Genomic DNA, 27,291 nt, shown 5'->3' on the forward strand with positions numbered 1-27,291 from the left:
TAAAATAAATTAATTATAAATAATGTTTATTTTGCTAAACCAATACAGATTTAAAAAATTACAATTAAAAACTAGATCAATTGTCACGTGACATTAGAATCAAAACATTTCACGGCATATTTACTGTCTTAATTTTTTTCAGAAAAAGTGAATCTACTACCAAAATTGCCAGCGATTTTAGCATATATTCCAATCTATAAAATTTCCTTAAATTTTCAGAATTAAAAGAAAAATACTTTTTCTTGTTGACGTTTTAAAAATTGTCGAGAACAAACTCTTACTTCGATGATAACTTTGTTTTCCTTTTTCATCAACTTTTTCAGCTTGTCTTAAATGTCATATACATATATATGACATTTTATGTCATATATATATATATGACATAAAATGTCATATATATATGACATCAACAAGTTTAGTAATGATATTACTAAACTTGTTGATGGTTTAAGAATATACCTATTCTTAAACCATCAACAAGTTTAGTAATATCATTAAGGCAGAGGATGACCTTGATGCTTCATGAAAAATTCGGAAACACTTTTTTAAGCAAATTTCGGCTAAAGTAAAATTGAAATTCGCGCATCCCTATAATGACTTCTTTTTTAAACATTGCAAATGTTTTAATAAAATGATTTTCTAAATTTTCTCCCCCAAAAATATTTTTTTCTTTTACCAGTATTAACACTAGAAATCAAACCATTTACCTCTGCAACGAATTCTTTGAAAAGTTAAGCCAAAGTAGTATCCCCACTTTAAAACTAGAATCTAATATATATTTCTAAACTATAGTCGAAAAAAATATTTGAGCATATTGGTATGTTTATCAACAAAATTATTGTTATTTAAAAATATGGATCAAAATTTGAACATGTTAATTATGCACCTATTTCCTTACTATATTATGTAGGCAAAATATTTTAAAAAACATATTTATACTTAAATATACTTAAGAAATGTTTAAAAAATAATTTAAGAAAAAATGTGTTGATTTATTTTATTAAAAAATATAATCTTGACCTACTACAATGCATTTGACAGAGTTAACCATATAATTTTTCACTCCATATAGTTTTTCACTGCATAGACCATTCTATGATGTATGCTATGTTTCTCTACAAAGCTCAGAACAGACCTATAAACAGTATACTTTTACCAACAAAATCTGTAAATTTAGGAATTATTCAAAAAATCTATCTTTAGCCCTCTGCTTTTTTTAGCATACATCTATTAAACTCTTGTATTTATAATGTTTCTACTTACCATTTTGTTGATAACACTAATTGCTATTAATTATAGAAAATTTAAGTTAACCAGTGTTTGACTTACTGGAAATTAACTGTATAAATATATATTGATTAATATATTCAAGGTTAATTAATTTTTCATCAATAACATTACAATTTAATGTTCAAATGTGATTTTGATATTTTGTTTTATAAGCTACTGCTCTAGTTTATTTTTTTAATTGAAATTGAATTGAAATCAAAATTATTAGTTTATATGTGAATCTTAAATAGTTAACAGATTGATGTTGTCAGTATCATCTATTATTATTAAAGAAATGTTATATATTACTATATTGTCATTGCTATTTTTGTATTATAAACAAAGTTGATTTTTATTCGCATTATATATTAACATTAGTAAATATTTACTTTGCATTAGTTAATTTATTATTTATAAATATCCTAAATGTTAAAGAAAGATCCTTATTTGCTAATATAATATTGATATTCATTTTTGTGTTAAATTTAACAAGTTTATAAATTTATCATTTTAAAATTGTTATTTATCTATCTATTAAAACAAATTAGTGTATATTAAAACAAGAGATATTATATTACTTTGTTATATCTTATTAAAAGTTGCTTTACAAATTATTTACCTAAGTAATACAATTTTTTACTGTTCAAATTATTACCAAGTTAATACAATTCTGTACAAATAAAAATTTAAATATAATACAGGTCAAAAGAAGCTTGGAAAAGTAATAACACCAGATCCTTGGAAAAGTGGTGCTAGAAACACAACAGGTAAAATATGTCAATAATTTAATAATTGTCTTTTTCTTTAGATTTTCAATATGAATATTTTGTACATGCAGGTTATTTCATTATTCGAAAGAAGTTCTTATGTCTTTTTCGATTCAAAAATAAACTGTTTTGCTTTAAGGTGAACATTTAACAACAATTACTTATTTTTAAGTTAACATGTTAATTGCTATCTTGGCTTTTAATTAACAACATGAAAAACATCAACTATGTAGTTTTTTCAAGTCAGTTATATCAGTTATGTTCCTATGAATTTTGTTTGAAAATCTTTCCTTTAGGACATGTTATACTTGCTTAAAAAACTAGCTAGTAAAAAGGCTACTATCATAGTCTAGCTCCACAATATTTACACCTTTAGCATTAATCTTTTAAACTACCAAATCTTGTATTGAATTTGTAATTGTCTTTGAAAAAGAAACTATTAAATGTTCTTTAAAAAAACAAATAAAGAAAAACTAAAAAAACAAAAACAATGATAACTTAAAACTAACATAGTTACGCATTTTTTTTTTTTCTCTCTCTCTCAACATTGCTTCCAACAAGGCTGCAAGCAACCACTATTAGAGTTGGAAGTTACTGGAAGAGAAAAAACAAAGTTTGTAGAGCAAGATAATGATTGACAAACAACTTAAAATATTGCAACTTATATGAATCAGGAAAGTGAAATGAAGGAAGCGAGTTCCAAAGAACTGATGTTCGAGGAAAATAACTAGGCAAATAAGAATTTTGGAGCACTTAGAACAGTCACAGAAATGGATGAGTTATACTTATATATGATATTTATATACTTGATATAGATGATACTTATACAAATATATATGATACTTATGATACTTATATATGATATATATATGATACTTATACAAATATAATCTATAAATAACTTATATACTGACGCATGTTTTGAGAATGTGTTTGTGAAAATAATGACGTTACATTTATTGTTTGCAATCATGCTTCCCTAAGTTTCAATTCAAAGTTATATAACAAATATATTTGTTATATGTTTTGTTTATTGAAAATTTTTTTTTTAATTTTTTTTTTCGTTTAGCTTTAACTTTTTTAATAAATAGACTTTAATATAAACTTAACTGATTCAAAGATGTGAGTGAAAATATTTAGTTTATTAACTTATATTTGACAAAAAATATTTGATTCCAACGTTTTGACATTTTTGAATTTTAGATATAATAATCATTTATTAATAGAATGTGATCGAACCTGTACAAAATCGAAGCTATAAGTGAAGTTTTATATATTACGCTAGATATTTATAAATATTGCGCTAGATATTTAATTTTTTAACATTTAAGTTTGGAATATTTATAATAAGTTTATAATAAGTGTTGCAAGTTTTGATATTCTATTACATGAACTTTAATGGAATTCAAAGTAAAAGTTCTAATTAAGGGAAGTTTTTTTGTCAAATGGGCAGTAAAAAACTGTACGAGTTGGTGAATGGTTTAACTAAATGGTACAATTAAGCGAATAATATGATGAAGTTCAATTAGAATTTAAAAAAAAAACATGCTGAACATAGCATAAAAATAGAAGAAATAGATCATTTTAAATTTGAACTTATGCTGCATAAATTAAAATTAGAGTACATCATGCATAAATTATGCGTGATGTACTTTATTACGAAAATATAACTTCCTTATTTAACAATATGCAAACTCGACTGTTTTAACATATTTTGACTTCAACAAAAAAAATTTTACTAAAATTTTTTCTTTAAAATCAACTTAAATTTTCTCCCTCGCAAGTTTTTCAGATGAGCAAGATTTTTTACTCTTGTAATGAAACTAGCGAGCACTATTTGTCTCTCCCGGAAGGCTATTTAGGGGTGTGTTTCATTTGCGCGGAGCAATTGCTCCTGCTTCATCACAAGGCCTGTATATATATATATACATATATAAAATATATATATATATATATATATATAAAATCACTACCAACAAGGTTGCAAGCAACCACTATGAAGTTATGAGTTATTAGAAAACAAAAAAACCGGTTAGTAAACATAGAACAATTAACTGAAGACTTAAAAAGTTGTAGGTTTTATGAGTCAAGAAAGCATGAAGATGGGTGAGGAAAAAAATCTAGATAATAACTTTTATAGCATAAAAGGACAGATACCGTAAAAGCATGAGATTTTGCTGAATGACAAGCCAAACAAGAATGAGTTTTGTTGATTGAACTTTAGATGATAGCTTATTTGAGCAGCAACTATGATAGTGCTATAGATAAAGCAGGTCCAATTATATTTATGATGAGCTTTTGGACCTTGTCTAAGAGGGTTATTTGTCAATATAGAAATGCAACAATATTTTGATGGTTGTTTGCGGTAAATAATTTTTTAATAAGTTTTCTTTGAGTTAAATTCACAAACCATTGCAAGCCTCAAGCTGTTACAGAAAAGTGATAAGAGTAAAGCTGCTTGTTCTAAGCAATCAAAAAGTGAAGACTTTTTGTCAAGACAAGAGTATAAAGTTGAATTGTCAGCAAATAGAGCCACTTTAGATGTAAGATTGTCAGAAAGATTGTTATTGTAGATAAGAAACAGGAGCAAAATACTTTGCTGTTGTAACTGTTCTCATTTCCAGTAAACCTTGATGTTACTGGAAATGATGACAAGTGGAGGCCTTTGAGAATATTCAGGTTAGAAAAAATTGATTTAATAATCTTAAAACTTTTATATAAAGAAACTAATAATAGAGAGAAGACTAATTGTAGGATAGTTGGAGAGGTCAGTGTGCTTTCTAGAGTTTTTAAGAATTGGAATCAATAATAGTTTAGCAACAATTGAAGAGAGTTCTGGAGAATACTTTTGTAAGGCTATGATTGAAATGTTGTGTGAACCACAAGCCATAGATGAGTTTAATTGAGAATTGACTTTAGTATCGGAAGCAAAAGTGATTTTGATGCCTAACAATAGGTTAATCTTTTAAATGGAATGGCAGGAAGAATATGGCCATTACATTCAATAGCCAAGTTGAGGAAAAGTTCTTTGCAATTAACTGCCTTATTTTTGAGAAAAGTGGTAAGATCAGACCCATAAAGTAAGTCTAACATTCCATAGAAATGGAATGTTAGACATACTTTAGTTAATGACACTGTTGTAGGTTTTCAAAAAGTCTCTAGAACCTAACATCTGAGATAGGATACAATGTTTAGTAAACTGAGAATAACAGAGCTTAGTCAGACATGACCTTTTTACATTGACTTCTTGCAATAATAAAAAGAAATTTGTTCTCAAGAAAAATGTTTTTGTAAAAAAGATTTTAAAAAATGATTATGGTTTAATAAACCAACTGCACAAGAAGGTGAAAAATGTGGAGTAGAATGAGGCTTGATTCAAAATGGACAAGAAGGAATAAAAGCTTACATACCTGCTTGAATCCAGAAGGTTAGATAAGAGGTAGATTTATGCATACATAATATGGATATATATATATATATATATATATATATATATATATATATATATATATATATATATATATACATATATTTAGATTGCTATTAAATAGCAAATGTATATATATATATATATATATATATATATATATATACATACATATATATATTTGCTATTTATTTAGATGCTGGCAATATCTTTACATATTTATATAAATTTTAGTATTTGTATGGTGTAGTACTTGCCAAAAAAGAAGATGATGATCAGATGGATGTGTGGTATTACTCTAACAAGACAAAAAAAGGAGCCATGATCTTAGACAGATTTAAAAAAACATTGTATTGAACAATATTTTTCAGAGAAGATTAAAGTGATTTGGGTATCAACATGTAAGTAGGTAGCAGCCTTAGTAGAAAATGGTAGAGGTAGAAGTAAGAAAACTTGTAGAGAATGTATTACATATGGTATGAATAAGCTTTAGTTAAGGAAAGGAAATGCTCGAAATTGTTTATATTAGCATAAAGCATAAAGAGGGGAAGCAGCATAAAGCGGGAAGGCTAAAGCTTGATGATGATGATGATGATGATGATGATGATGATGATGATGATGATGATGATGATGATGATGATGATGATGATGATGATGATGATGATGATGATGATGATGATGATGATGTTGATGATGATTATATATAAATATACATAATTATATATAAGAAACATAACATGAATTTTAAATAAAATAGAAAAACTTTAGGGTATATTATTGTTTTTGCAGCCCCTGTCACGAACCTGGCCCAGGTACTGGCTGTTTTATATTAAACCCACCCCTGATCCATGTCAAATTTCAACTCCGGTCATTTGCTAGAATTAAATTAGAGGACAAGTTATTTGAAAATAGGTCCACCTTATTTTTGGGAGAAGTTATAAGATCAGAACTATGAATAAGAGATAGAATGTTAGAGTTACTTAAGTTAATGATACTGTTAAAGATTTTCCACTCTTTCCAGTCTCTAGAACCTAATATTTAAGATAGCATCAGTCAAGACCTTTTTACATTGAATTCTTGCAATAACAATAAGATATTTGTTCTCAAGAGAGATGTTCTTGTAAAAATGATAATAGTTTAATATAGCAACTGCACAAGAATGTGAAAAATGTGGAGTAGAATGAGGCTTGATTTAAAACCAAAGAGAAAGAATAACTACATACCTGTTTAGATCCAGGAGGTAAGAGACGCATTTATGCAAACATATTATAGATATATATGGATATAAACATATATGGGCATTTCCATTTTTAACTTATGTTACATGCGTAACAACTTTATCAAATATTTGCCTATTTAAACTATAAATTAAAATTTTTAACTATTTTGTATGTAAGGGATTAGTCTAAAGAATAAAATAAGCTAAAAAGTTTTGAGTCTAGGTTAAATGGAAAACTACTTCATTTAAGTTACAAGGTGAAAAAATCGCTTCAACTTTTAGGTCTGATTTCTGCGAATCAGTAAAGCGGTTTGTATTAGAAACTTTTACAAGATGTTGAATTCTATACCAATTTAAAAAATATATAAAAACTTATCAGAGGTGACCGGCTAAGGAAAATAAACTTGTTTTTTTGATACTATATATTTAACTTACGTTACATCACTTACTTTCAGTTGTTGTTAAATTGTTATAAAATATATATTTTTTCCACAAATTGTCTTAAATTTGGTAGCTAAAAATAAGAAACTCCCTAAAAAAAATATACAAAAGTTGTATAAAAATTAAAAAATAATTCTTTTTTAATTTTCTTTTTTTTAAACTAATAAATTTTTCTAGTTTGTTTAATTAAAATTTGGTATTTTGTTACAATTTTATTTCCTTTTGATATTTCGTTACAATTTTATTTCCTTTTTTTTTTGAATTTTAAAGATAAGTTTAAATTTTTTAAACGTATTGAAAAGTTAAAAGATGTAAACTGCGCAGTCAGTGTGTCTAAAAAAGTTGCTTTAAATGTGGACGAACAAGGTGTTTGACCGCATGCGCTTCCTAGGAAGGTTTGACATATATATATCAATCCTCGGAATTAGGAAAAATGAGGTCGACAAAAAAAATCAATCTTTTAGAGGTCGGCAAAAAAAAATGATACAAAGGTAATTAAACATAGAAAGTAATTAAACATTTTGTATATTTAATTAAACATAGAAACAAGGTCAGCATGTTTTTGCTGACCTCAAACACTTAGGTTGGCATGTTTTTGCCGACCCTAATTCCGAGTGTTGATATATAATATACAGCTTTGGCCAAAAGTTTGGAACACCCTTGCATTTTTGAAGGAAATGACACATTTTGTGTAATAACATAGCAACATATATTTTATATAACTACCATAACAATAAGAAATTATTCTACAGTCAGTACGTCATTAAAAATCCACAGTTAGTATTTTGTATATTGTCCTCGACTCTTCAGAACAGCTTCTATATGCCTGGGCATTGAGGACTCACTTTTGTCACCCATACACAATTTAAAACCTCTATTAGATCCTTTTCTGACGTCGGTAAAACATCACGTTCCTCCAGTTTTCTGCCACCCAGTGCCAGTACTTCCTGCAGAAGTCCAATCGGTTTTTGATGTTTTTAGCAGTCAACTTGGCTTTTTTTGCAGCACGATAGCACCGGAGATTTAAATCGTTTACCAATCGCCTCCTGATTGTTCGGGAATTTGGTGGGTGCGACATGGATGATGATATAACTGAGGAGGACCACGTGGGATGAGCAATACAGGCCTTTCGGATGAGACGATCAGCTAATAATGAAGTTACACGTGGTCTTCCAGATCTTTTGCGTGAATCCAGTGTACCCAACTCTGTTGCTCTAGCAATCCCTTTGATGACTGCCGATCAGAACACCCCCAGAATGGCTGAAATTCTCTTTTTAGAGAAGTTTTGCTGGTGGAGCACCATAATTTGCGCATATTTCGTGACTGATAACTCCTTTCCACGTGCCATTAGAAGATTATGGGTCGGAATATCTGCAAACACACCCAGAACAAAATCGTGAATTGCTAATATTTACTAATATTTAATTAACTACTAATTAAAACAAGGTAAATTGAACATAAAAATCAACCTTTACTCCTAAAATATAGTTTATAATTTTTACCTGTTTGGAATGATTCCAAAATATGGACGTAAAATAAAGTCGTATTTAGAGTCCAAAAATAGAAATTTCTAACCTGTAAAGCGTGTTAGCAGACATCTACACATGCACGTAAATCAATCTAAGAACCTAAACAAGTCAGACACTGCATAAGAAATTTATAGCTTTACACATGATTGGTTGTGTGTCTCTCATAATGAACAACGGCTGATACTGAAATCAATGGTACATTGATTGTATAAGCTATAAATATCTTTGTATGCAAGCGTAAGATAGGAAATAATGCTCATTCTGTAGCTTGTCTTCTATATTTCAACAACTGACACTAATTAGTGCAAATTAGTAATTGCTGCATAGTCTATAACCGCCGAAAATGGCTAAAACCCCTAAATGCGAGGGTGTTCCAAACTTTTGGCCAAAGCTGTATATATATATATATATATATATATATATATATATATATATATATATATATATATATATATATATGTATATATATATATATATATATATATATTTAGAAGGAGGAGGCAGAAAAGCTGGTGAAAATAAACTTCTTACTGCAAAGAATAACAGGTATTTTATACATATATATATATATATATATATATATATATATATATATATATATTATATATATATATATATATATAACTTTTATTATATTTCACATTATGCCAACAAGAAAAGTTTGAAATATTTACTCATGCGAATCAAGAATTTTTATTGAACAAAAATCAGAATTGATTTCTAAATGCAGAAATAAAAATAAGTTTCTCATAAAAAACTATAAAAATAAATGAGCTCAAAAAATAATTATATTAAATCCCCCCTTTAAAATAAAGTATATTTAAAAAAAAAAAAGCAGAAGTAAACAACTCTAAAGAATTCTTTTGATAATAGTGTCAGCATATTCCACAAATCTGTGAAAATTTACTGTAGTTAAGACATTTATGACTTTCTGTAGTTTAGTTCTTGACATAAATTGAAATTTTATTAATCTGAAAATTGATTTCTGATGAGTCTTAGTTAATGAAACACAGTGTAAAATGAGAAAAGTTTAGTGATTTTCTACAAATTTAATATTGCTCTGTTCTTTTAAGTTCACTGAGCGCTCTATTTTTCAGAATACATTAAAAATTATTGTAATGTGGATAAACATTAGTTGATCTTTTTTGGTTACTTAATTCCATTCAGCTTTTTCTGAAAAAGAAAAAAAAAAATGAAGAATGTTAAAAAATAGAGGATTGTTGCCCCAACCCAAACCCTTAATCAATCTAGTGGCACTCCTTTTATGTTCTACCTATTAATCAGTCAATGTATGTAGTGAAGCCCTCTGCAGCAGACTGTCAATATGAAGTCAGACAGGTGAAACACAATATATATATATATATATATATATATATATATATATATATATATATATATATATATATATATATATATATATATACATATATATATATATATATATATATATAATAGAAAGTATAAAATAAAAGTACATATGAAACAGAAGGCTATTTTATTTAGATCTAGGAAACAAACTGGTAAATTTAAAAGTGATTCCGAAGTTAAAAAAATTTTTTTTGATGATCTAGGAAGACTAAAGTCACTTTTTAAAAAAGGAATAAAAAATCTCGACAAAGAGTCCAATATCTTTTTTGGTTGTAGGGATTGCCATAAAACATAACCTCTAAATATAGTGTTCAAGGCAGAGTATGTGAAACTTAGGTTATAGTATTATGTATTCCAATGGGTGCATAATACAACTAGTTAAAGTCTTGGTTTGTTAGTATATGTTTTTCTAATTGGTTTAACTCAGTTGTACTTCCATATTGTTGCTCACTTACAGCTCCAAGTTTTTGTTTTGTATTTTTGCTACTAAACAACTTGTACCCTGCATAACCATAAAGTTTTTACCTTTTTTAACCAGTGAAAATGAAGTGGAAATTGATTTTTACTAGTTGGAAGAAGGAAAACATAAGATTTAATTCATTTTCAAAGGGTGCATTTCTTTTAATAGTCTACATCAAATTAAAAAATTTTCTCCCTTAAGTGATTCTGACCATGCAATGATCTCTATTAATCTTTTATCTTGTAGGTCTTTTTCAGATTCACCCTATTGTCGCACTACCTACTACTACCCTAAAGCTACCTACTACTACCCTAAATTCCAGGCAGGAATTGAAGCTTTTATTCCATTGGTTCCAAGTCAAACCTCATTCTACTCCAAGGCTTTCACCTTCTTGTGCAGCTGCTATATCTTATAGTTATAATTTTTTTAAATCTTTTCCAAAAGAATAACTCTATTTAGAATAAACTGTTATTGGTTTTTGCATGAAATTGATGTAAAAAAGTGCTGTCTGGTGCTAAGCTCCATTATTCTTAGTTCAATAAATCCTGTATCTTATCTCAGAAATTAGGCTCTAGAGACTTTTGGAAAATCTTATTACCTCTCCCAAGGATAAGGCAGAACTATTTGCAAATAACTTTTCTTCTTATTCGACTCTTGAATCTTATGATCATTTTCTGCTTTTCATTCCAATTTCCAGGTTAACCCATTGTTAGACATTCAAATCACTCTAACTTCTTTTGCTATCATATCTCAATTAAAGTTTTTCCAGCTTCTATAGCTTGTGGTCCAGACAACATTTCTGTCATAGTCTTACAAAATCTCCAGAACTCTCTTCAATTCTCTCTAAATTATTTAATAAGTGCTTAACTGAGTCTGGTTTCCCTGCCTGCTGAAAAATGGCATCTGTGGTTCCAATTTTCAAAAACTCCAGAGAACATTCTGACCCCTCCAATTATCAACTGATCAGTCTGCTTTCTGTTAGTAGCAAGGACTTTGAGTTTTTGATCAAAAAATTTCTCACATCCCATCTTGAGTCAAATAACCTACTGTCAGACAATTAATACAGTTTTTGGCCCTCTTGCTTTATGGCTGATTTACTAATTGGTGTTACTGGAAGATTTTATCTTTTGAGATTATTAAATCGTTTCTTTCTAAAAGCTTTATTAAAGTCGTCCTCAAAGGCCAACACTCTTCTTCATTTCCGGTAACTTCTTAGGTACCTCAAGGTTCTTTCCTTGGTCCTGTTTTGTTTCTTATCTACATTATTGTTCATCCTAACAACTTTACTTTTTTCAAAATCAGTTTTAACAACAATTACCATTAAAGTTCAGGCTGTACTTAATTACCATTAAGTACAGCCTGCTAAGCATTAAAATAAAAACTTGAAAAAAAATATATACATGTAATTTTATCTATTTATGATACATTAGCTAGGCTTAAATAAATTTTAACCTCTCCTTGTAGATGTTCAAGTATTTCTTCATTAGTTGATAATGAAACAACATTAGTGGGTGTTAAAGTGACATGTTTAGGTGAGTGATATATCTAAATAGTTAAGGACATTATATGGACATTAGTTTTAGTGGGTATTAAGATGATACGTTTAGCATCATCATTTTGATTATCATCTTAAAATATCTTTTCAACAATTAAGTTGTTTTCTCAATACATCCGTACCGAGAATCTTCCTCTTTGACAAGTACTGTTCCACTAAAAAGACTTTTTCTATAAATGGAAAGTTATATAAACAATATTAAAACTTTTAATATTTAAAAGATTAAAACAAATGAATATGCAAGAGAAAATTTATTTAAACTTTAAGCAAAAAAATTAAACCAGAAAAACACCACCACCACTACTAGAAACACCAGTTATACAAAGTTATGCAAAGTTATACAAATCATTTTATACTTAAAGAGACCTAAACTATGTTATTATTGTCCGACATCCCAACCCAATGAGTTTGGGCAATTCCAAAAAAGTTTGTTTTGATCTTTTTAATATCCAAAAGTGATCATCAAAAATTTTAACTTCAGCTATTTTTTCTCCATTATTGGATTCTACTGAATCCAAAAATGGCCAAGTATCAATTTTTAGCCATATTTTTCTATTTACCTAAATTATATTCCACTGAATTTTAATTTCCAATAAATGCCACTAAATCATCTATAATACTGAACTTTAGAAAAAAATAGGGCATTTTAGATTAAATTTCAAAATGTTATAACTTTGGAATTATTGCATTATTTTATTGATTTATTGATATAGTTACCACTAGTCAAAATCTGATAAAAGTCTGAGGGAATGGGTGGGTTGATCGTCCTTCTTTTACATAGAGTTACCCTAAAATGTTTAAAAAATGATATAATACAGGGTTCCCACTCCTCCTTAAAAACCTAAAATATCCTTAAAAAAAAAAAACTCCTTAAAAGTCCTTAAATAACCTTTAAAAAAGTTAAAATTTGACTGCTCTCCTTAATTTCTCCTTACTTTCTTTTTTTTTTATCATCTAGGAAATTTTATTAAAGCAAATGGGTTATACTTATCTATAGAGAAGCATAGTTACATCTTTGATGAGTTAAAATCCTATACTTTTGTTTTATATATATATATATACATATATATATATATATATATATATATATATATATATATATATATATATATATATATATATATATATATATATATATATATATATATATATATATATATATATATATATATATATAGTTTGTTGCGTTTGGGAAGCACGGAAGGAAAAAAGTGATTCTTACGCCAACATATACGTCACTTTTAATTACTTTTGACTTTCATCCAACATTTGCGTGTTGGATGAAAGTCAAAACCATTAATTTAATTACCAATTAATCGTTTTTTAAAAAAACCACAAAAACGCAAATTTAATTGACCAGAATGTTTTTAAAACATTCTGAATGTTTTTGAAACATTCTGAATGTTTTTAAAACATTCTGAATGTTTTTAAAACATTCTGAATGTTTTATCAATATAAACAATGTTTTTATTTTTATTTTTTTTAATAAAATGTTTTTATTTTTTTTAATAAATTGTTTTTATTTTAATTTTTTTACTGTAAATCATGCGGGGAGTGTTGCTACATCGACTATCTAATAGCCTGACTCGCAAGGGAGTGCTGCTACATTGACTGACAAATAGCCTGACTCGCAAGGGAGTGCTGCTACATCGACTGACAAATAGCCTGACTCGCAAGGGAGTGCTGCTACATCGACTGACAAATAGCCTGACCCGCAAGGGAGTGCTGCTTCATCGACTGAGGGTTTGGTTGGGGCAGGCAGTCTATCATTAATAAAAAAAAAAATTCTGGTCTTGCATTTTAATTTTAATTTTTTGTCAACAAAATATGGAAAAAACTTTCGGACAACATATAAGGGTTCTATACATATATTTATATATATAAATATATATATATATATATATATACATATATATATATATATATATATATATATATATATATATATATATATATATATATAGATATATTTGTGTATAAACACACACACAAATATCATATATCAACCCTCTGAGTATTAGAGTAAGTTTTTTAATGTATGTTTTTGGCTTTTTGTATTTAACTTTCACTTTATTTAAATAATTTTATTTTGTTTTTTTAACAAGTGAACACCGTGCTATAAGGGATAAGTATTTATTGACCCTCTTTTTTAATTAAAGCTATATATATATATATATATATATATATATATATATATATATATATATATATATATATATATATATATATATATATATATATATATATATATATACATACATACATACATATATATATATATATATATATATATACATATATATATATATATATATATATATATATATATATATATATATATATATATATACATGTATATATATATATATATATATATATATATATATATATATATATATATATATATATATATATATATATATATATACTTAATTACAGCTAAATATATATACTTTAGGGAAAAAACCATTAGCAAGATGTTAAACAAACTTCATATTAAAAAGATTGTTATATTTTTTTTACTAATTACCTTTAGATGCCTAAATATAAAAGTTTCCGGAATATTTCGTTAAATAATGATAGTTACACTTCTTGATTTCAGAAAGATAAATATACCAGCCTTGCAAGATGCAAAGTTTGTTTTAAGTTGTTCTCATTAGCAGGCATGGGTATAAAGGCTCTTTTACCCATTTTACCCATTGAAAGTTTCCGCATCTCTGCATTCCGGATTTTACCAATGCCCAATAAAAATTATTTTGCAATAATCAAAATTTTTTCGTGCTTTTTTAAAATTTGAATCGTGCAAATTCGTTATTTTAACTATAACTTTAATTAAATAAAGCTAAATATTAAATAATCACTTAAGTACCTTAGATGTATAAATGTATTGATGGAAAAACTTGATTTATCAAATTGTGCAAAAAATCTGTTTCAGCAGAGAAAAATATTTTTTATGGTTACACCTACGGAGTGCAAAACTTATTAAGAATTTTAAAAAACCACATTGGTAACTCTAGGAATTTTCTATACTATAATTTTAGACTTTGCTACACACCTAGATCTTGAATAAAGTGTTTAATATTCCTAATGAGTTCAAAAAAATCATATATTCAAATGTGTAATTGTATGAAATAATATGATGTAAAGCGATTGCCTAAAGAGGGTTATGTTGTTGTGTTCAAAGAAACTTTGCAATCAGTACCACAAAAGCCTATCAAAGGAATGTATCATTTCAGATATGCTTCAGAAGGAAGCAGTTTTGAAAGCAGAATTAATTTGGTATTTAAATATTGTTCAAAGCAAATACTCTTTTAGATCAAGTGAGAATAAGTCTAAACAATTTGCTTTGATGTTTCCAGATAGCAAAATTGCCAGCGACTTTTTATGTGGTCGAACAAAATCTGGCTATATTGTAACTCATGGTCTTGCCCCTTATTTAAAAAAAATTCTGATAAAAGATCTTACCCTGCAGGATAACTTTGTATGTCTTTTTGATAAGTCTTACAATAAAGTTATAAAGAAAGGTCAAATGGACTTACATGTGCGCTATTGGAATGAAGAGAGGAATACTGTTTGTACAAGATATTATAGTTCAGAGTTCATGGGAAAAGCTGTAGCCCCAGATATTCTAAATATGTTTAAATCCCGCATGACTGGTTTGAATGCTGAAAAAATGCTTCAGGTTTCTATGGATATCTCTAATGTAAATAAACTGTTTTTGGAAATGCTCAACAAAGAATTTCATAACAATGAATTAAATACACTCATTGATATTGCCTGTGGTTTACATACTATCAATGGATCCTTATAAACTGGTGCTAAAGCTACAGATTGGAACTTAAAGAAGTTAATGTCTTCAATGTACTAAATGTCTTCAATGTACCAAAGTCCATCAAGAGCAAGTGATTATGAAAGAATAGCTGAGGCAACATATTTTCTTTACATATTTTGTGGCACTCGACGGGCTAAAAATCAAAGTGTTGCCAAGAAAGCAATAGAGGTTTGGTCAAAAGTAGTCTTGTTGACTACTGGAAGTCTTTACCAAAAAGTAAGCAACCTGGACTTGGTAAATCAGGGCAAAACACCAACTTTTAACATCAAAGTACTCAAACAAATAAAGTTTTAATTCCTTTAAAGTTGAAGTTTTTTGAAGAAATTAGTGGCAGTCTAAATACATTCCTTGGTAGGTGATATTTGATCCAGATGCAATTTTATTGCTTTTTATGTAATATATTTTGTTTTACTAGAAAATTATAGAAATATTCTGAGATATTCTTTTCATATTATTTTTAAAATTTTGAGAAAAAATCACAAAATGTTATTTTCAATCTTGCATTTTTTTTTCTTCCAGTTTCTTTTCAAACTGATAAACCAATGGCTCCTTTTCTGGTGGTGACTCTTGAAGAACTATTGCGCAACTTTTATGCGAAGTTCATTCGGTTAGATGTTTCTTTTAAATGACAAAACTACAACATCTTTGTTAAAAATAGATTTGTTTAATTACACAAACTGGCTTTCAACCAGCAAGATTAATATTAGTTTTTCATTGAAGGATTATCTGTAGCAACTCAAGAGAAAGACAAAGATTACTGATGTTCAAATGGACAAGTTCAAAAAGGAAATATGTAATTTTGGTGTCTCAATGTGAACTCATATTATTGGGAAAAGCCCTTTGTCTTCACTGGTTGCTTGCTGTCTGGTGTGTATTTCTCCATCGTTTATGGTTGAATATCACAGAAAAGTGTGATTATTTTTTTGACAAACTGTTGATGAAGCTTGTTACTTTCAAGAAAATTAGAGCTTCTGTTGGTGATTTAGCTAAGAAAGAATATTCCAGGTTCTGTAAAAGTGTGGTCGTTGATAACAAAAGTATTTTTGACTTTTGATAAAGATATGGATTGGTTGGACTACTTTTTGTGGGAATACACTGATTTAAAGATGTATGCAAATCTACAGCACATTTTCAAATTGTCCTCATTTTATCGCATGGACAAGCTCAAGTTGAACGTGGTTTTAACAGCAACATAAGTCTGAAAGATGACAATATGTCCCAGACACTAAAATCTCTTTATGTTCAATCCAAGATTACCTCACATTTCATGGGTTCATGGCTCATGAAGTTGAAATAACAAAAGATTAATTAGATTACTGCAAACAAAGAAAGAAGTATTTTGATGAACAATGTTCAAAAGCCCTGTCTATAGAAAAAACATTGAAAATGGAAGCAAAAGGAAAAGTTATGGAAGATATTGAAATTGTCAATACTTAAAATTGACAGACATTATCTATAATTGAGAATTTAAAGAAGTCTTCTGATGAAACTGGATTCTGTGCTGAAAAAAGAATAGCCTTAGGTTTATTCCTTGAATATAAATGTTTTTTTTCAGTTTATATCACTAAATGTAATGTCATTATTTAATGATTCCTTTTCCATTTAGATGACATTAAAGCTGATATATCATAATCTAATGCATTAAAAAGAGCCACTTGTAAAAAACAAGAGTTACTAGAGAAGCTATATGTTAAAAAAAAGAAACTTGTTGGAAAAAAAAAAGAAATTATATGTTGACCACGATGATATATAATATATATATATATATATATATATATATATATATATATATACACACACACACACACACACACATATAGATATATATATATATATATATATATATATATATATATATATATATATATATATATATATATATATATATATATATATATATATGTATATATATATATATATATATATATTCATTTATAATAGTTTATCTATCTGTATTTAAAATTTATGGAAAAAAGAAAGATTCTGTTTTTAATATAATTGTTTTCTCCTTAATTCTCCTTACTTTTACCTTCAAAAAATTGTCATTCACGAATGAATCTCCTTAAATATTAGGAAAATATCTCCTTAAATCTCCTTAAAATCCTTAATTTTAGCCCCAGTTTTAATAGTGGGAACCCTGTAATAATACTAATAATATCCTTCAAATATTCCAATTTTTTGTGTGGAATACCTTAATTATGGTGGTAGATAGGTAAGGTTTAGGACAATGATTTCATAAAGATAAATTTTTTTCTATTATGTGATAAATCAAAATAATAGCATACATCTTTATAATTACTAACATCAAATTTTTTTGTGTAAGCTTAGATTTACACCATATCAGCAGTTCACAAAGTGTAAAATTTGTAAACAAGTCGTTCACCAAGTTCATTCACATTACTGTCAAGGTAATATTAATTTTATATGTAAATATGTACTAATTTTTGGGTTTGTTGAAATACTAACTTTGCTTCAAATTTTTTTGATAATAAAGATTAGACTAGGATTTGACCAAACAATCTAGATTGATCAAACAACCTAGGTTGATCAAGCAAACTAAAATCAAAATAAATGAATTCCAAATAAACAAAAAAATAAAAGCAGTACAATGTTTATTTAGTTCTTTCTATTATTTTCCATTTAAATTTTTTGAAAATTTTTTTTTCTTAATTATATCTTTACTAAACACATTAATTATAAGAATATTATCAATTGTTATTTAGATACATGTTAGCTACAAGTTGTTCAAGTATCCTAATTATTAAATGTCTGAAGGTTTCTAATTTAACCTGGCATAGCGCCCAGCCCAGGAAAGTTATCTGACTGTTTAGTATGCAGGACTATTGTGTAGAAACTGTTTTTGTAATTTGTTAGTTTTGAATATGAATTTTATTATAACAACTTTACAATATTTTACATAACAAAACAAAAACTTTATTATCTTAATAAAAAATAGAGATAAAATTGGTTTTTTCAAATCAAAGTATTTATTTTGAATAAAAGCCAGTTAATTCTGATATAAAAAAACTACATCTGCAATAGATCTCAATGTTGCTTTGAAATCTTTCGTAAGCAACTTTAAAAAATTAAAATCAATTTAGTTATAAGTTGATGCTATTCATCAAGACTTTCTTTCTTCTCAACCTCCTTAGTAAACTTTTTAAGCCAAATGCCCCCAAAAGTTTTCAATCAGTCATGCTTAAGGTTGGCGGTTTGAATTCCTTATCAACATAATTGACATGTTCGTCAAGTTCCAAATTAGAGAATCTTTAGAGTAATGAGAACTTACTAAATTTGGTCAAAATAATGAAATACAGTCGGCATGACAATAAAGACACAGTCGCCATAATACTTGTGAATGAATGTAAGACATTCATCAATATAGATTGATTTATTAATTGCTATAGCCTTGGAAGTACAAAACAATGGCTCAGACATACCACTGTTAGGTATGGCAATCTTCATAAACAACTTTTTTGGAAGTTTCGTTTTTCCTACGAAGTGAACACTTTCTAGGCTTTTTTATTTGTAGTATCCAGAATTTCCAGACATGTTATCAGCTGCAAAATAAAAGTATTTTTTATCACCAAAAGTGGTTTCGTGATTAACAAGTTTTAAAAGTCGATTAACAAACTTTTTTAAATTTTTTTTTTTTTTTTTTTGCTTTAATTTGTTGCTTAATGTATTTTGCAGCCTTTTCGTGTTTTCTATATATTAATGACCTTTTTTGTAAATTGATGACCTTTTAAAATAAAGTTGATGAATTTTTTTTTAATGGATGTTGTTTAATGGTTTTCACCAAATTTAAGACTCAGTTTTCTTTGACTGACCCATTTTTGTTTGTTGACAAGTATCTTCAGCTTGGCTTTTTTCCTCTAGTTCAGGTTGTAGGATGACAAGAACGCTTTTCATCAGAAAATTATGTCATTGTCGTGGAGTATTGGTGTTAACTTTGTTGAAATAAGAATCATATTTTTTTGAACTTAATGGATACATATCTTTCATGATGGAATGTTTCTTTGAAATATTTTAAATAAATACATTTTAATTAATAAAATTTTAAATAGAATCATATATTTTTGAACCTAATAGATACATGTTTCTTTGAAAATTTTAAATAGATTGTTTATGTCACAGTGAAACTCAATTTTATTACTATTGATTTTAAACATTCTATTGACTAAGCATTTGATAAGACTAATTTGTTTGTATATTTAATACTAATGTAGACTAATAAGTATAATGATTGTATGAAAATGAAGTAAAAGTTTAAAAATTAAAGACCAGAATATGTTTTTTTTATGTGAAAAAACATATTCTGGTCTTTAATTTTTAGTGCTGACTAAGAATTTATTTTGTGTAGAGTAGAATCTAAGAAGTATATTTTAAGCCTACTTTTTGCTCCATAATAAAAGAAATAGAAATGTGTCTGCTATTTATACAATTGAAGAAAAGATTTTTAAACTCAAGAAATTCTGGGTTTATTTCTTTTTTCTTTTTTTTTTAAATATCAAGTTTTAGGAGAGATATAGAACAATAGATGGTCAAACCGCATACATACTTGTTGTTTTTAACACACACCCACACAAACACACACACCTCCCTTGTATGCTGCGTACGTTTTTGGGTAACTCCCCTCCTCCATAACTGCATATGTACTTAATGGAAGACCCATATTAGAAAGTTCGTTTTAAGAAAAAGGATTAGTTACAAAGAAATTGGAAAATAAATAAAAATTTATTAGATATATAAGAATAAAAAGATAAAAAAAACCTCATTTTCTGAATGGAAAGCAGTGCAATCTTCCTCAACATATTGTTTATAGAAAACTGGCGTTATACTATTTTTAATCCATTCTTTTTTTAAATGACCCATAAACAAATTGGCAAGAGCAGGTGCTAGTGAAGAGCCCATGACTACACCATCAATTTGATTGAAAGTTTGTCCTTTAAAGGACAATTGTACAGATTGTAAGTTTGTCCTTCAAAAAGAAAATGTGTTTGCAAAATTGCAAAATTAGATTTTTCAAACCATTTTTAGTAGTTATAATGTTTTTCTTATTTAGCGTGATTGAATTAACTGCTATTTAAACGGTTTCTTGAATATTGCGGAACATTGGTATATAAGTCACATCATATGATATTAAAAAATGTTTTTAGATATGGACTTGACTTATTCCTTTTTCCTTCATTAAAGATATAATTAAATCAATTGCCAAAAACATTTTTTACTATCTCTGCAATCATGTATAAATCATTTGCATAGAACAGCTCCAATGTTAAACTCTGAAGTTAAACTTTATTAGGAAGTTTAACTTCAGAGAATAATTAAAATCATAATTAAAACCTCAAGATTGAGAACTCTGATGCACAACTATCTTTACTATAAAAGTACCAAGCCATCTTTTATTTTGATGTTGTGATATTTTGAGTCATAGCCATGACAACTGTTGCTATCGATCCATCAATACCTAAACACTTCAAACCCTACCACACTATCTCTCTTTGTACTCTGACAGAGGCTTTTTCATAGTTTAGAAATGCCATATGAATTTAGAATTTAAAATGCCATATGAATTTAGAATTTTTTTTCTTTACCAAAAATCTTTCTTAAACTTGCATTGCAATAAATATTATATATAGAATTTAAAATGCCATATGAATAGAATTTTTTTTCTTTACCAAAAATCTTTCTTAAACTTGCGTTGCAATAAATATTATATCTGTTATTCCTTTTCCTGGCTTAAAACTAAATTACATGTTGTTGCTATGTATTCTTCTTTATTTGTTGGTAACAGTTCTTTCTTTTATTATCTGGTCATGCAATTTTATTTCTTGGTATGAATCACAATTTAGTGTCTCTGCCTCCTTAATAAGTCTTTACCATCCAACTTTTCTTCAAATTATTTAGGATTTCATTTTAGTTAATAATTGCATTAAAACAATTAGACAACCACTGAACACCCACATCACCTTTAAGTCTTTAACATCTCAGCTAATACAAAATAAGGACCAGCTACCTTGCTTAATTAAGACCTTTGAATAGCTGATTTTACTTGACTTTATTACCTGGTTTATTAATCTTATACACTCCCTAAACTCCCTAAACCTAAAACTTTTAAGTATGTAATGAAACCTTTATGTGATAATCTTCAATGTCATCAGTGACACTTTATAATCAATAATATAGAATCTAAAGTAAAATAAAGTATAAAAAGATAAAGATAAACAGTAGTCACTTACTCCTCCTTTTTAATTTTTTCTGTTGTAAAAAATTGATGCTCTCTCCCAAATACTTACACAAATATCTCCAAAAGACTTACACTAATATCTCCAAAAAACTTACAAGTATCTCTAAAATATTTACACAAAAGTATTTTATATTATTAGTAATATTATTAGCATAGAACTATTATTAGTATATTTTATTATTAGTATAGAACCTTTCTTCCAACTTTTTGATTTTTTGGAACTCAAAAATGAAAAAAATTTAATTTCGTGTGAAAAATATGACACTTTTAATTGACATTTCCTGTTTAAAGTCAAATAAAAAGTTGACTATAATAGTTATAAAGATTAAACAGTTATCATTTCCTGTTTAAAAATAGGAAAATATTATTTTGATAGCAATAATAGCACTACTGGTGATTTTTTGAAAGGTCTCTAGTGATAAAAACTATTAAACTTAAATTTAGTGCACCTTCATTTACTTAATAGTAACAATAAAAGAAATAAATATTTCATATGCAGTGTTTATTTGTTTGACTACTACTTTATTTATATTGGTTAATAACACATTTCAAATTTGATATATAAGCTGGAGCCAATTTGTTAAAAAAATGCTAAAATATGAAAGAAAAGTGTTGCCCTATATTTAAATTAGTTTATAAACATCTTTGAAATATTGAATTTTACAGTTTTTTGATTGCAATGTGCTCCATAATTTTGGCTGAAATCAATAAATTAAATGTTACTATATTCTTGTAATTGAAATATTAAAAGTTGGTGTCGAAAGAATTTAAGCATTCTCCAATTTTCATCTCCATTTTAAAGGATTTAAATAATTCATAAACCATTTATAAACTGTATAGAAACTTGAAGACAATAAATTTTTTTTGGCATTGTTAAAATTTTAGGTAGCTTAACTCTTTTTTCTAGTAATATTTTAGTTTTTTATGCAATTGCTTTGAGTGATAATATTGCAATTCTTTTTCATAGTTATTAAAATATAAACATGTGTAAATATAATTTATATTAATATAATTTAACTAAATATAATTTATAAGATTTTATGACGAAGAAAGATTTAGCTTGCTATTATTGATTTGCCTTAAAAAGAATGTTCTTAAGGTGCAATTCTCTTATACTACATAAATATTTAAAGTAAATCACCTGCATGCCATGTGGCGAGCAATACAAGCAATAACAAACAAATTTGCAAGCTATTAGTTATCTATTTATCATTTCATAAATTCTAATTTATTTTAATGTCATACAGTGTAAAAATGTTATTTTGAAATGCATTTTTTTTTTTTTTTGATTTAGGTTGTGCTTACAAGAAAGGTAAAAAAAAAATATTTTATTACACAGTGTAAATGTATTTTTAAAAATATGCATGTGTTAGATTAACTCAATTTAAATTTTGATTGTGAGCTATAGTTGCTTAATATTTAGGAATTTGTGCAATGTGTGGCAAACAAGTTTTAGATACAAAGGATTACAGGCAAACTTCTTGTTAGTTATTGGTTCAATTTTTTATTATTAAACATGGCCTTTGATGAAGTCAGCAGTCCAGTTCTCGCTAAAAAATTCTCTGCAATTGATTTTAATGCAGAAGAATATGTTAAAAGTATTCTTTCGAAGTGTGATATTTATCGAACTTTATATGATCAGCGTAATAACATCCAGACTTTGGGAGAAGAGACAGCTGTGTCACTTAAAAAGAATGTGTATAAGAATTACCGACAGTTCATTGATACAGCAAAAGAAATTTCGTACTTAGAAGCAGAAATGTACCAACTTAGTCATTTGCTAACTGAACAGAAAGCATTATTGGCTGATCAGATTGAAACTGTAATTTTTGATCAGCCTAAAGCTGTTTTAGTCCAGAAAGAAGAAAAAAACGAAGAGCAAAATAGTAAAAAAAAAGATTTTATTGCAAGTTTAAAAGCCACTAAGGATGTGATTAATCAGTTAACTTTAAAGGAATTAATTCTTAATGGTGAACTTATAGAATATGACCCCGAAACTTATTCTTCAATCCATAAGATAAACGCGTGGCTTATGACGGATACGTTACTCATAACCACCCTTTTGAACAACGGAAAGTCTACAATTTTAACCACATTTGATTTAAGCGATCTTGCTGTAGTTAACGTCAGAGATGGGCAAGGCGCTAAAAACGCTTTTAAAGTTTTGTATGCTCTTGAAACAAGAATGTTTAGCGCTCCTACAAAAGACATGAAACTGGCATGGCTTGATAAAATTGATCGTGCTAAAAAAAATTATGGCAAAACTGTACTGCTTGATCCATCTAAAATGATTGACAAGACAGATAAAGATAAAAAATCCGAAGGGGAAACAGAAGAAAAAAGTATGTTTATTATTATTTAATTTTTTTTAATTAATAGTATTTATTTTACTATCAAAATTTTTTAATACAAAGTAAACAAGGGTTAGTTGAGCAATTTTTACTAACTGTTGCGCATAATTTTCAAAATAAAACATTGTTTTAGTCCAATTGTTTCGGATATTTTTGATCTAGTGGATTGGGTCAAACAAAGTTACATTGGTAATTAACCTTGGACTTTCAGGATATTTATCAAACATTTTTAAAAACGTTTAATTACTTTAATTTCTATCATATTTTTGACGAAGATCAAAATAATTAAACGTTTTTTAAAAAAGTTCTGAAAACGCTAGTTGGAGCCTTAGCTTTTGACAATCTTACCGCTTTTATAGTTAAATGAACTTAATCGTGTAAAAGTTTAAATTTTAATCTGTTTTCAGATAACTTTTTTTTAAATATATTGTTAGATTTTGATACTACTGAAGTAATGTGTGTGAAACGTTCGAAGGTATTTCATCAAGATCATCCCGTGGTTTTTTATAAATTGAAAAACAAGTAAAGTAGAAAAACACTTAAAATGCTTGAATGGTTAACACTAAAATTAGAATGTTAATAAAAATAGTTTTTCATTAATAACTGCTTCTTTAATTGTTTATGTTTAAAGCTTTAAATATCACTACATTTCTTCAAATTCACAGATCGCATATTGATAACATAAGTCAAAATATTTTTCTTTTCACCCTTATTATTAGAATTCAAAATACAAAGAAATATGAAATTTAATGAGAAGTTTTGATTTTACATAATAAAATCTTTGTATTGTACACAAACTTTATTACTTAAAGTAATTTCTTCGCGTTTTTTTTTTTTTTGTTTTTTTTTTGCAACATGTCATTAGACAAGTTTAGATTTTGACAATTTGTAAATCGTCAAAATCTAATTTTAAAAAAATAAGTGATTAAAAAAACAACGTTTTTTTTCCTAAGAATTTTGGCTGGAGGATGACCTTTAGTTGATCTCAGAGAGATATATACACTAATATTTAATAAATGACCCAGCTTGATAAGCTTTGATAAGTAATCATTGAAAAGCCATAAATAACATTTTTTTCCCATTATCTATAACTCAATAAATAAAATAAAATTCCTTTTTTCTGTAGGTTGGCCAATTTTCAGATAATAATTCAGTAGTTTGCAATAATTCCCATGATTTTTCTCTATATTTTAAGTGTTGCTGTCTGTTACTTATCGTTATCCTTAAAACAAAAAACAATTTTAAGTGACTCGATCTTTATGTAGATGAAGCTGTCACAAAATTCCGCATCAATTGATATATTGAAGTAATGCTGTCTTATTTTTTAGACATTTCAGTTATCCGCCATACTTTTTTCTTCAACAAGCTTTACATCCGCAATACTTTAATTTCTAACTAGCTTTATTTTACTAATTTTTAATTTATCGCACAATGACCTTTTCAAAATTTTATTAAAATACTAATTGATAATTATAAACTTAAAATTTTTTTTTTCTTTTACTTATTTAGAGATAAAGCCGACTATATCTACAAATTTCCCTAAAATTATCGAGTCCAAATCATTTCCAAATTTACTAAACGCCGATTGGCTGAACGAACTCCCCGAGGATCTTGATATGAGTATTGCACAGCGTGACTTTGAAGGTGCAGTTTTATTAGTAGAAAAAGCTCGAAATTATATTTCTGGATTTCCTGAATCTCCTGGCTTATTAGAAATAAAGAAAAATATTGATTCTCGCGTTCAGACTCTGATTGGTGCTTTTGAAAAATCATTGGATAATTCAAACTCTTCCAGGCACGTGAGCCTAAGGTCTATTCGTGTGTATGTTTTGTACCTTATTAGGCTTGGTCAAGCTAAACTAGCCTGCAAGTTATTTTTTCGAAATCGCGGGTTTGAGATAAAAAACAGCTTTAAACAACTCAAAATGGAGGGAGCAGTTGCCATGTACATTGCGAAGCTTGCTGAAGCGTTTGTTAATGCTTTGATTGAAACCGGAAAAGAATATAAAAAGGTTTATCCTCAAAATAAAAATGCATCCGCTTATCTTGTGTGGGTTCATAACGAGCTGCAATGTTTTACTGATAAGTTTTCCCGCCAGGTTTTTACTCGTAGCACCAACATATCTACCATTGCCGCTTGCGTTCACATAGCCTTAACTGAATGTCAAAGGCTCGAATCCATCGGCGTTGATTTAACTTTTGATATTCAACACATGTTGCTGAAAGATGTAATGGCTGTTGTATTTGATACTAGAGATCAATTGCTTGAACGTGGAAAAATGCGCGCTATGGAGGATACTTGGGACGAAAGTGACTATTCCAAAAATCCGGATAGTTTAAATGATTTAAAAAATGAGTTCGAGCTGCTTAGGCTTGAGGGAATCGATGCATATTTTAGAGGAAACGTTGTTTGTCTTAGCTCCTCGACTCTAATATTTGCAAAGGACATCCTTGCATTTTTATTTGATGGAATGCAGTTGTACAGTTCAGAACTTCATTTCACTTTTATACGATGCTTAGTGGATATTTTCAAGGCACAATCTATTCAGTTTGAAAGTCTTTTGAAAGAACAAATTATGAAGCCAAAAAGAAACATGATTTTTGTAAATGCGGAATTCGTGTTTGGTAAAGTTTTATCATGCATTGTTACTCAGTTGGAAGGTTTGGTTCGAAACGATATTGCAATTTTGTTTGATATTAGTGAAGAATTGACGAAGCTGCGCAAGTTTTTATCATAAAAAGTTTCTATTGGTTGTCTAATGTACGTAACTAAATATATATCTTTAATTTGATTTAATATTATCATTATTATAAGTTTGTTAA

At 27.5% G+C, this 27,291-nt stretch overlaps 1 protein-coding gene across 1 annotated transcript in view; it reads left to right on the top strand.

The window, feature by feature from the left end:
• Positions 1 to 27,291, top strand: part of LOC100211580 (exocyst complex component 8) — a 30,775-nt gene extending 3,484 nt beyond the window's left edge. The window contains exons 2-6 of the mRNA XM_065804733.1: positions 1,971 to 2,036; positions 18,196 to 18,275; positions 23,412 to 23,429; positions 23,541 to 24,459; positions 25,978 to 27,291. Coding sequence (XP_065660805.1) covers positions 23,634 to 24,459; positions 25,978 to 27,206 — 2,055 coding nt within the window. The 5' untranslated portion in view covers positions 1,971 to 2,036; positions 18,196 to 18,275; positions 23,412 to 23,429; positions 23,541 to 23,633 and the 3' untranslated portion in view covers positions 27,207 to 27,291. The remainder of the gene's footprint in view (positions 1 to 1,970; positions 2,037 to 18,195; positions 18,276 to 23,411; positions 23,430 to 23,540; positions 24,460 to 25,977) is intronic.

Source organism: Hydra vulgaris, chromosome 09 (assembly GCF_038396675.1).
Source record: "Hydra vulgaris chromosome 09, alternate assembly HydraT2T_AEP".
Classification (NCBI taxonomy): domain Eukaryota; kingdom Metazoa; phylum Cnidaria; class Hydrozoa; order Anthoathecata; family Hydridae; genus Hydra; species Hydra vulgaris.